This window comes from Antennarius striatus, chromosome 11, assembly GCF_040054535.1.
Source record: "Antennarius striatus isolate MH-2024 chromosome 11, ASM4005453v1, whole genome shotgun sequence".
In the NCBI taxonomy this organism is placed as follows: Eukaryota; Metazoa; Chordata; class Actinopteri; order Lophiiformes; family Antennariidae; genus Antennarius; species Antennarius striatus.
The window spans coordinates 21,542,109-21,555,000 of NC_090786.1; the positions used below are offsets into that span (position 1 = coordinate 21,542,109).

The window sequence follows — 12,892 nt, forward strand, 5'->3', positions numbered from 1 at the left end:
ACAAACCAAAGTGTTGTAAGACGTATAGCTGCACTGTGTGTGTGTGTGTGTGTGTGTGTGTGTGTGTGTGTGTGTGTGTGTGTGTGTGTGTGTGTGTGTGTGTGTGTGTGCGTCCCCTCCGGTGGCCGTGAATCAGCCGTGTTGATGACATGCTCAGGGCTCCGTGCCTGGACTCTTAGTATATTTAAAATCCCTCCTAATTAAACTTAATAGAATGTAAATTTAATATCTGCAGAGATGGTGGCCGGCCTGCTCCTATTTAAGAATTGATAGAGGCCAGTCTGAGGGTTAATTGCTGACTTGATCTACTGTCCCTGTGACATGGAGTGGGGCTATTTTTAATTGGCCCCGAACCGCTGCTACGGAGAGATTTCATTAGGGTAGTTGGCCTGTCTGTGAGGACAGATTTGGAATAGTGCCCCCTGCCTGCACTGGTAGAAAGTACCGGCGGCAGGAGCATCAATCTTCTCTCTGTGTCCTTTCTCTCTCTGGAGCAGCATGAAATTAAAGGTGGGCCCTCGACCAGCTCCACTGCTAATGAATGAAATAATCAGCAATAGCAGGACATGATGGATCATTTATTCTCCACACCGTGAAATTACACCCGTGACAACAGACGGGGTTTAACCGTCCTTTTTGTTTCTTTGTTTGTTTTTTTAATGTTTGGTTTTGTAAGGCCTGTTAGGATTTTACATTTATAGTTATATTTGTAAATATAAAAGAAAGGACATATTTAAACTGAAGCTCATACTGTAAAGTTCATTTTATATAAATAAATAAATATATATATATATATATATATATATATATATATATATATATATATATATATATATATATATATATATATATATATGGATGGAAGCTGTCATTTGACACTCAAAGTGATGCTTACACTCTGGTGACACAGACATGGTGAAGTACAGAGTGAAATCAGGGACTGCTTACGTATTCACTAATAATGTAGCATAAATACTCAGGTGTTGCTTCGTGTAAATGTAGTGTTCCTATCTGGTGTTTTCTGTTCGTGTGTCCTCTGATCGTCCCAACAAGGTGGTTACAAAGACGACCGCTGCTGAACCTCGTCTAGGTAAATGATACGTACAGGAAGGCTCAACAACTTCCCTTTATTCACACCATCTTTGATAGCATGTGTGTGTCTGGTCAGCAATGAATCAAAAGGTGGCCAGTGTAATTAAGTGTACACTACATTAGTCAGGCTAATTAATTTTGGGGGGCACCCATCCATTAAGCCGCGTGCCAACACTGATTAGACCTCTGTTTGGTGGGACCCCTGACACCAGGGACTGTGACCCCCCTTGGCTGCCTTCAGTTTCTGAGATAATCATGAATTTAGACCCAAAAAGTGACAAATCTTTCACATTGTGGACAAATTAGTATTTTCTTCTGTAAAAATTCAGCCCACATAACAACATCTTAACTGCCCTGATGCAATTCACCCAATAGACCCCCATCATTTACTTCACAGCGTAAACAGAATCCCTAGGTCACCTTCTATTCGGCCCATACGTGGTTAAACCTACAATAACAGCTTGTGAACTGTTCCATCTATCACAATGAGTGTGTTATATCACACACCACCCCTCTGGATGGAGATGGAGAGCGCTCCACACAATAGCATCTCTTTCTCCTCCTGTCTGTTTGCTTCCAGTGGTGATGAATATGAAACAAAGGGAAGAGTTGGGCCATGAGGGGGCAGCTTGAGGGCTGCGGCTTTGATGGGACCAGTGTCCATACCAGTACAGCGCTGGCTTCTGTTGGGGACACTCATTAATAACTCGCTGTTTGAGCCGGCCACAAGTCATGCTGCTGCCATTGTGTGCTGGGGGGTTGGGGGGGTTCGGTAGGCGCTGCGACTGGCAGCTGGGAACACCGCGATGAGCACAGAGCCTGGCACCACCAGGGGCATTGTGGGTCTTCACAGTCGCTCCAGGGTCAGGGTCACCTGAGCTGTGTTCACTAGTGTTCACTAGTGTTCACTAGTGTTCACTAGTGTTCACTAGTGTTCACTAGTGCTGTCCTCAGCAAATAGAGCTGAAGAACCCAATAACATCAAGACCCTTCTCCTCCAAACCTGTCTGTTTGTTTGTTTGTTTGTTTGTTTGTTTGTTTGTTTGTTGCATACAACAAAATTTTCCACATTGTGTGATTTTAAATTCTATCAGTCTGTGAGCAAAGGAGATGTATGTACTGTATGTTGAGATGTTTCACATACGTGTTAAGTAGCTGTGTGTGTGTGTGTGTGTGTGTGTGTGTGTGTGTGTGTGTGTGTGTGTGTGTGTGTGTGTGTGTGTGTGTGTGTGTGTGTGTGTGTGTGTTACTAGTAACTTCTATGGGCGACAAACTCTCAATATTTTTGTCAAACTTCATTAATTTGATCATCTTAAGTTAATGATCATCTTAAGTTAATGTTAATGTTACCTGAAAATATTTTTCTTTCAGTTTGTTTTGAGTGAATTGATTATTGATCGGGTCTACAGTATTTCCAGTTGTAATGTGAAGCATTGTTTATTGTAAAGTTAAAACAACTTAAACGTCCGATAAAACGATTGAGAACGATTGGAGCAGCTGTCAGTGTTCTAAAGGTAAAGATATAATAATACGATCAGTCAACTGGACTCTGATCAGTCTGTTTACGTTGTGATCACTACATTAATCTCCTGGTGGTTTGTCTGTTCTGTGGTTCACCTACATTAGCAGCTAACTGATGCTGTTATTTAGAGTTTATGAAATGTGAACAAGGGTTTCATTGTGTGTGTGATGTCGTGTCCAAATCACATGATGTCACTCTGTCTGCCTGATGCTGTGCTCTATTACACACCAGGGGACAATGAAGAATGGTGAAACACAATCCTGCATCACACCCCTGGTGTCTTATGTCAGTGTCTCAGTGAAACATTGTGACTTCACACACAAGTTACATGTTCAGTAAAGTTCAGTTCACACGCAAACATCACGGAACACGCTGTCAGGGCTCCACCGATTGGCTGAAGCATTTCTGAGGGTCCAAACCCTTCAAACACCCATCATCCATTTCCTGCCACCGCTTCATCCACTGTGGGGGGTAACGGGGAGCTGGAGCCTATCCCAGCGGGGGACACTCCGGGCATGACGCCAGTGCACCGCAGAGCTACACAGAGACACAGACAAAAACGCACACACGCACACACACACAGACACACACACACACACACACACACACACACACACACACACACACACACACACACACACACACACACACACACACACACACACACACACACACACACACACACACACACACACACACACACACACACACACACCTATGGTCAATTAGGAACGGCCAATTAACCTGAAGCTCATGTTTCTGGAGGGGGGAGGAAGCCGGAGAGAACCCCCCCAGACACGGAGAGAACATACAAACTCCACACAGAGCGGGACTCGAACCCGGAACCACCTAGCTGTGTGGCGACAGCGCCACACACTGCACCACTGTGCCCCCCCCCCCCCTCCTTCAAACATAGTGAGTGAAAATAGAAAAGTATTCCTCCTCCCCAGTATCATCAGCATAGGATGACGTTGGTAACACAACTGCTTTAAACCTCTGAAACAACCCCCCCCCCACACATTAAAAGTAGCTGGGCTACATTCACATCATATTTAAGAGAGCCCATTAAGAACCACATTGAGAATTCATGGCCCTTTCTCCCACCCCCCCGTGTGATTTATGTGTGCTGGCCATACTGGGGGCCCTTTCAGGAGGCGTGGCTGCAGGTTTTGTTTTAGAGCAGAGCTGAAACAATGATTTTCAGCCCCGTCTCCCCAGCAGAGCCTCCTCTTTTGGGGGGCAGAGAGGATTGGGGCTGGCCTAACATCTGCTTGTACCCAGGGCCAGGGGGAACTAGTGCTCAGCGTGGCCCTGCGGCCCCCTTCTCCTCTCCCCGGGGGTCTTTGTTCCTGATTTCATGCTATCAGAGCGGCAGCATGTTTTCCTGCGCAGAGCTGTCAGGGGCATAAAGGGCCCTGAGTGGGGTCACATCAAGAGGGATGGGCATGAAAAATTGGTAAAATGTATAACAAAGCCCACCCACTAGATGGTTGCCTAGCTCCCTGTGCTGGGGTGTCAACCCCCCCTCCTCGGCCCTTCCTTTTCCCCTTCACTTTGTGGAATTACACCTCTTTCTCACCCTGGTGGACGAGCACATCATTTAAATGAAATGGTGCAAACAAATTAAAGGGTGGTTCACCAAATGAATCAATGTTCCTCTGTGACTGGGGGGTACGTGCCCCACTGGGGGCTTCTCTACCCAGTGCTCACTGGGAGGAAGATGGCCAGTCAGCTGCCTGCTTGAAAAAGTCATGGACATACAGCTGAGTCACCAAAGCAGAAAAAACAGGCTTTAATGGTGAGAAAATGGTTTAAAAATCTCGTTGATGATGTGAATCAATCTACGTGGAACACCCCTCTGAATGCTGGGACATCACACATCGCCTGTCACTGATAAGGTCTTTGGTATTCTCTAATAGACTTAGTGAGAACAGTTCACACCTCTGTGTGTGCCTCTGATTGGCTAATTCAGAAATGTTTCTGTCCCTGAGACTTTAAACAATACACAAATAACCCTTTTTCCTTCTCTTGTTATATAACCTCTAGTTTCCAGGAGGGTCAGAGGATGGAAGGGACAGAACTTCTTGATTCTCCTCGTCTGTGAAGGTTTTAGTTCGATAGGTTTGATTGGTGATTGGATTGATTGGTGACTGATCTGATTCCACTGGACTGTCTTCTGTTGTGTCATCAGTAGAACAACTATGTCGTGTTAGTCTGTCTTCAGGAGCTCCATATCCGTCTCCAGGTAACTGAGGTATGCTGTAATAAAAGCTTCAGTCTGATTTATGAACATGTTTGTTCGATAAAGGGATCAATGTCCTGTTGTAGTCTGATGCATTAAAGAAACATTTGAATGAGCTAACACTTAGCGGCTCCATCACACAACAAATGAATGCCACATTAAGGTGGCTGTTGGGTAATTTAAGCGTCCATGGTCTTAATGAGAGGTTCAGAGAAGCTGCTGTTAAACAGTCTTCAGACATCTGCCCAGTTGTCCCAGAGTGTTACCAGTGGAGGGGAAGGATTGTCAGATTAAATCTCATTGGCTTTTCTTTGTACAGGTGGCAGTAATGTGTCAAGAAGGCAGCCTGAGACAATGTGCCCCTCTTAATGGGGCTAATACCCCTCAGGAGGACCCACCCTCCTTTTACTGCCACTACTTTACACAGAGACTCCATCACAATGAAGCATCTGGTGGTCTTTTTCTTTGAAGAAGGCTTTTCATGGCTATTGTGTCTGCAAGTGTGAAAGACAGACACGGAAATCATGAGACTCACTTCATGACTGGTTTCATGTCTGTTTGTCTTCATCCGAAGCGTTTCTTTTTCTAGGAACATGGCCTAAAACAGTCTAGCTAGTTTTGGAATATCAGCCCGTAGCTCCCTTCTCAGTTTTGGTGGGTGAACCAGTGCTCGCTCCGTGTGTGTCTTTGCTACCCCCACTATACAGAGGTCATGGAGGTCAAAGTGATGAATTTTTATAGGCCTGTTCCCTGTGTTTCAGCCCTGTCCTTTCTCTGCCTGCTGCACTGACTCTCAAAGGCAACCATGCACAGCAATTTGTCCTGCAGAGCACTGCAGAATGGGCCAGCAGCAAAGTTAAATACCGAGGGGGAACACACACACACACACACACACACACTCACACACACTCAGACAAGACATACACACATTCAGCTTCTCTTTCACACGCCCCCCCGTCCTGTTGTCCTGGATGATTTGTGGCCTGTCCATTAAGGGGACAAATGCTTTTGGCTGGTTTGTGAAGGTGAAGCCAGAATGGCAGCTCTCAATGCTCACCATTGTTTTTAGAGAGCTTTCCCAGATGTTATAATGTGCACCAAAAGTAGGATATATTATCACCACCTCGCACGCCCTCATACCTCTGCAACTGATTTTTGGTGAAGGCGTGGCGGTGAGGAGACCTCCTACACAGCACACACTGCCTTTAACTGTCAGCTCTCACCCGGCTCACACACACTGTCCTGGGAAACCGGGAGGGTGTAGGGGGGGACAGGTTAAAGAGGGTCAGCTGTGTACCAGTGGTCCTGCATGGACTAACTGTGGGTGATAGTGTGCCCAGTGTCAGTTCCTCTCCACAGGAAGTCCTGTTGTGTGAGTCAATGAGAGGAGAACAGTGTCAGAACTATTACATGTGCTTTTCTAAAGTCCTGTCAGATCAGATGGGGGTGGTGTTTGCTCATTCACTGGTTTCTGTGTGATAGCTGGCATGAAGGCAGAAGCTTCAGATTGCCCCCTTGAGCCAAGCATCACCTTCTGATCGTTGGTGGTGACCAGAGAACCTAGATCAGAATCACTCCTGATGGGTAGTGACTGGTGCAGACGCTGAATAAGGGAACAAATATCGTGGTGGTTTCTGTGAAATGCGAGGAATCCTTCTGAACAGTTTATCGAGGGCCTCAAGCCCATCAGTCATTGAGTGAGTTTGGTTAGTACAAGATTTTTTTAATGATTTCTTCTCTGGAGACATCCCTGAGAAACAGTCAGCAGCCCTTGTAGCACCTTGGGAGTACGTTGGGTTAACTGTCTTGCTCAAGGGTACGTTGTCTTGTTTCCTGGTTGGACTGGAGCTGAAATCACTGACCTCCCAAGTGGAAAAATCTACCTAACCCCCCAGCAGCCTCTATCCCAGTGTAACTGTAGTGTTAGAATGCCTGGAACGGTAAGATCGTCTCTCGAGTCTTGGATTAAATGACTGTTCATTGTTGAGTCCTGACTGAGAGAGCAGATAAGGAGGCTCTTCATTAGTGTTTTGCACCAGCAGACTGTGTCACATCATTCAGGGTGTCTCTAGTCCACTGGATCAGCATATCGTGACTGCTTTGGAGTGTTTTATGTTTAAAAAGGGCAGTAATGTATTCATGATTTGTTTTTGGTAGAGAAACCTGAGCTGTGACGTTCGTGTCGTTTCTCGTCGCTGGAGTTCACAACTCTGCTATCAGTTCAAAGTTCACCTCACCTTTTGTTTCTCACAGGTAAATATTTATCTCAGGCGGCAGAGATGAGCTCCGTATATCACCCTACAGTCATCTCAGAATTAACCCTTTAATCCTGTTTCAGTAACATTTACTGTTTTAACATGTTACAGAGATTACTTTTAGTTTCTCATCCTGATCAACTTAGTTTTTCCTGGATTAAATGAATCTCAAATCTGAAACTAGTGTCTACAGAAAATCAGCAGACGTTTTATTAGTGTTGTGGGATAAAAATATATTTTACATTTAAATGAAATGTCATTTTAATGGTTTTTCACTGTGTTGTGTCCAGTAGTATTTGCAGTATTAGTTTGCCGTGTGTGTGTGTGTGTGTGTGTGTGTGTGTGTGTGTGTGTGTGTGTGTGTGTGTGTGTGTGTGTGTGTGTGTGTGTGTGTGTGTGTGTGTGTGTGTGTGTGTGTGTGTGTGTGTGTGTGGTCATTAAAGCAGATTGCTTTCTCCTGTCTTCTGACAGAGCAGCTGGAATAGAGTGCTCCTTTAAACAGCTGCTTCCTCCTTCCACAGTCATGAGATTATCCTCCATTGATGCGCAGAGGCAGCACCTTCCTGACCCCTGACCTCTGGCTCAGCAAACAGTCAGTGCTGACCTGTGAAGCATAATGGAGAGAATCCAAGTCGCTGTGGGACTAGTTGAAGTTTCCCATTACCCGAGTTTCCTCTATTTATCACTCAGACTAATTTTAATGTTGTAAATAAGGATCCGGTAATAATCCGGTGGATTATTGTGGTATCAGTGGGGTAGTTAGTGAGGTCATGTGTACATGTAGGAAGCAGCAGCTCTGCAGAGGAGTATTTTCACCAGCACCCGGGTTCTGGTGATGGTGAGATGGAGACATCACTGATATGATTAGACTAACTGACAGCATGGGCTTCTCATTTCCGTCTCACGGCTGGTGGATCTTCACAGTCAGGCTGTTCTTCAGACTCGCAGTCCAGTAATTATGATCAATCAGGGATAATCAGCTTCCTCCATTTACACACTGATTGGTCAGTCAGTGAACTTCTGAGTAGATCAATATGCAGCATGTCAACATCCAGCTCTGTCCAGCCCTGAACACACCAGCAGAGAGCTTCCATTTGTCACCTTTACTTTGTTTCTAATAGATATCAGAAATATCTTTGTTCCCTTCAGGCAGTCTGCATTAGCCTCTAGAAACACACTACATCTGGTATGACTGGTGTATCATCCATAGGAACAACCACTCACACATTTCAGTGAGGACCAGCTTAACTCTCAGAGACTAACCGTTAATGTGGGCGTTGAGTTCAGGACGGCGGCTGATAGACTCTTTACATCAAGCTTCCTGAAACACAAATCAGACACATCTCTGCTTGTATACACACAACTTTATGTCAGGATCTAGAGATAATAGATATAAAGTAAAACAAAGGATTGATTATTTTATCAGAAGTGATTTATCAAAGACTGCTAGGGACTCTTGCCTCCCCTATTTGTCAAATATGTTCATCAAATATGAACATTTCACTGACTCCTTTACATCTGGTTCATGTCGAACACAAGTTCATTTATCACCTACTCGACACAAGTCTGGGTTTGATTTTGTTACCTCCTACATTCTGGTGGGGTTAATTCATCTCCTGTTAGAAACCCTTCGCCTCAACGGGACAGCATGGAACTATTCTCCATCGTCTCGAAACCTGAGGATCGTTGGATCAGTGTCAGTATTTAGTCCCCCCCCCCCGAGGCTCAGCATCTCTGGGGATGAATGGAGCAGTGGGCGGGTCTTGGCTGGCCTGGACGATGGGCGTCTGCCTGCTGATTGGAGGCCCGGCCGTTGGGCTGAAGCCCATCATGGGTGTTAGAAGTGAAGTTTAAAGATGAACCAACTCATTTCCCTTCAGGGATTAATAAACTAGAGTTAATCTTAATCTTAACTTCTGTTAATGTTATATCACATGACATCTTAGTTTTACGTTACACAATAGTTTGTGTGTGATTTTCAAGAAACCAACACAATATAATTGGCCCATTTTTCCAGGTGTGAAACATCTGTAATTAAATGTGTTTAATAAATTGTGTACACTTCAGTCCCAACAGGACGTCCCTACGCCACACCCCATCCCATGTAGCCATACTCTGGGTGTTCAGAGCCATTTTGTATCACATAATGCACTTGTGGCTCTGGTTTCCATGTGGCCTCAGTTTGTTTGCTAATAAAATTTCTGTATGTTTCCATATTGACTCTGAACACAGGTATCATCTTAGACCGACCTAATCCTATATTGTTGGTATCTTATTACCATCACAGCCATTAGTAGAAACCTGTGGCTTCTGATGAAATGCCCGTGTGTGTTTCCACCGCCACACCTAGAGGGTATACCTATGTTTGTTCACTTTGGTGTTTTATCCAAGCCTCGAACTGATTAAAGTTTAAAATCCATGTTTCCTCGTTGAAGTTTTGATGGTCAGAGTTCCAGTAAGAGGATCTGAGTCTGAGTGACTTCACTGTGGATTTTCATGCAGCCTGAGGCTGCTGGTAGAACACAGTTAATAATAAGAATACTATGAATTTTAATTTAATTCTAAATTCACAGTTTCATCAGTCCCATAAAAATGTCTGTGGTTTACACGACTCTACCTTGTAGTACAGATTGTGTTAAACAGAAGTGACTGATTGGTCCAGTTGGTGTAAATCCAACACATAACCCTGACAGTGAGGTTGTGTGCTGGTTGTGGCTACAATGACTTTTTGACAGGGAGAGTATCTGCACCCCCCCCCACACTGCTCCTTCTTTGCCCCATTCAGGGCACAAAGCTGCTTAAGTGCACTTAAGCGCATTAGCATGAGGCTGCCGGGGGCCGTATTGACCCTGTTTGGACGCCTAAATGAGTGAAAGATGGAGCGATTTGTCGGGCCTTTAGAGCGCTGCTCATGGGGAGGGGGGGTAAGCATGAAGGAATGGGGCTGAGGTAATACTGGGGGGGCTGCAGAGAGTTGTTCCTCTCAGGGCGGTGGTGTTTGCCCTAATCTGATGTGTTTCTCTGTGACTGAAGCAGGTCTGATTTGTGACATTTGGCTCTAAAGAACCTTTTTCTGCTGGCTATATTGGCTTGACCCGATTATCAGATGTGTGCTTTGAATTTCAATCAGGTGGCAGAGTCTCGGGGGGGTGGGATGGGAACCGCTGGCTGTGGGATTACCTCATTCAACTGTCTTCAAACACAGATGGTCCAATGTTTAACTAATTGTTAAGAGAGTCCACAAAGCAGAATTTCTCCGTGCACACAGTGGATGGGGTCAGGACAGAGACCCAGATCAAGGAAGGGTTTGTTGGACACTTTAATTTAATTTATGTAGTAATTTGATGCATTATTTTAGGTCTAATAGATTTTTAAAACTGAGAACTGTTGTCTATCCTTGTGGGTTGTCAGCTCTGAGTCTATTCTAGGCATTATAATGTTTCCATAGTTTCTATGATAATCTAATGTAGACATGTCATCACAACACTCAAGATGTCATAGTTTGATCCTTGAATCCTTGGCAACAGGGGCATACCCTCAAGTATTTACTCTTTACTATATTTGTAGAATAATGCTGTCAATAAAATCCTGTCTTATTGCGTGTCAGTGTGTTCAAAGCCTGGTTATGTTGCCATGGAAACAAGGAAAGACCAGACCTTGTCTCCTGTTGTTCAGCATGTTTTAATCTATATTTATAAGTTTCTGTTCGCTCAACAATCCTCAGGACTGTGTACGCCTGAAGAGTCTTATGATATCGTAGATACTTGCTGCTGACGGCAGGTGAGAGAGCCCAAACAGGTCATTTCTCTGACAGCCAATCAGATGAAAGCAGCCAGTGTTGAACCCATCCATCATGTTTGTGACCCGTCAGTGTGACTGAGGACACGTTAGTGTTAATACTGCTGACAGAACGGGGCTACATGTGTTCTAGAACACCCCTGACTGGGAGCTGAGTGGTCATGTCTCAGAAGCATGGCCTAAGGCTGTTAGAAGCCATTCTACTATGTGTATGGGTATTTTCTGGTCTATAAGGCGCACTGGACTATAAGGCGCACCTTCAACGAATGACATATTCTTATACTTTTTCATATATAAGGCACACTGGATTATAAGGCACACTGTCGTTTTTTGAGGAAATTAAAAGCTTTTAGGTGCGCCTTACAGTGGGGAAAATAATGCATATATATATATATACACTATATGTGGTTGACAAAGTAGAATAAATACTTTGTTGTTCTCTGTCTTGATGTTGCTTCCTGGTTCTGCTCCCCCCTCCAGAACCTCTGCTCCACTGCCACCATGCAGACGGTCAGAGGCGCTGACACCAACGAGGTCAACAAGTTAATATTCAGAGAAAGTGACAATGACCGAAAGGTAAGCTATGCTGCAGGATGTGTGTCTGCAGAATGTGAACCTGTCATGACTGTTAGGAATAACATCAGTGTGTAGCTGAGCAGAATCTCCTCACACGTAAATAAATAAAGCAGTATTGATGTAATTACTACAAAAAGTAGTATATATTGTATATATTGAAATTGAAACTGTTGTGAAGTGCAGTCCTTAGATACACCACCAGGGGGTAGTTCTCTTTGAAAAATATTGTCCCTCATGAGCGTACTGGTCACACCATAGGATTTAATGGGTCTCTGGTTCCAACTCTTCCTCAATGATTTTGGTCTTTTATTAATTATAGTCACAGTTAGAAAAAAGAGACGTGATCACGCTCTGTTAGGTTGTTGTGCCCAGCGATTCTCATGCTGTTGGTTACGTATTTGGTTTTGGACATACTAAACACCCCACATACTGTATTAATGTATGTAGTAATGTATTACTACTCAACTCACATCAGTGGGAAAAAGCCCAGTCAGTCCAAAAGCATCTGATCCAACAGGTCCTTCATATCAGAATGCAAAGCTGTCCCACAAAGCTAAGTCAGCCCTTCCTGCAGACGGGCCGGTGCTGGGTTTGAAGGTTTAGGTCAGGTTCAGCGATTCCCACTCGGAGAGCAATAAAGGCTCCGGTTGTCCCAGATTGCTTTGCATTCAGAACACTGACTCCAGACATAGACCAGTTTGGAGGGACGTGGACTCAGTGTCTCTGTTTTCACTGGGATGGTCGTCTGGGTTTCTCTCGTTCAGATGTACTCTGGGGACCAGTTTGGTACCAATTGATTTAATGGGAATCAGTCCCTGGTACCTTCATTAGAAACACTCTGACCCAGACTCTTGGTTTGTGGTGGTTGGGACCTTGAGCTTCTGGTTAGTAGAGGAGGTTAACAAAGGCTGTATCCATACAGACACAAACACAGGTCAGGTGTACTGTGCTGACTCAGCATTCTACACATCACAATGGAGCCACAGGTTCACATATATGCTGATGACACAGCTCTACAGACGGAATCTACTTGATGAGACCAACAGAGGTGAAATGTGTACAGTAATCCATCGCCTATCCACGCTTCAAGACGCACAGCTTCACCGCATCGGGGATTTTTAGTAGGTGGTCACGTGATACTGTACTCGCATTCTATTGGCTGACAGCATCCTGATGTGTTCTACGTTCTGTGAGTCTCGGACTTCCATGAGACACAAAAGTGCTTTAAACAGTCTATCAGAGTGTTTTAAAGGTGATACAGATAGAAGGTGGTTTAATATCAGGATTGGAGGGGGGGTCATAAACGTTTAGATTATTGTAAATAATAAGATGAATATTTTGTCGTTCTATTGATAAATGAATTCATGTCTAATATAATGTGCTTTTATTGCTGCTGGTCCACCATCA

The 12,892-nt window shown here is 44.5% G+C and overlaps 1 protein-coding gene across 2 annotated transcripts in view; it reads left to right on the forward strand.

Moving 5' to 3' along the window:
* The window catches only part of LOC137603981 (inositol polyphosphate-5-phosphatase A), a 153,317-nt gene that overhangs the window by 103,338 nt on the left and 37,087 nt on the right, over window positions 1–12,892 (forward strand). For both annotated transcript variants that reach the window (XM_068327887.1, XM_068327888.1), the window contains exon 10: window positions 11,390–11,485. In XM_068327887.1, coding sequence (XP_068183988.1) covers window positions 11,390–11,485 — 96 coding nt within the window. The remainder of the gene's footprint in view (window positions 1–11,389; window positions 11,486–12,892) is intronic.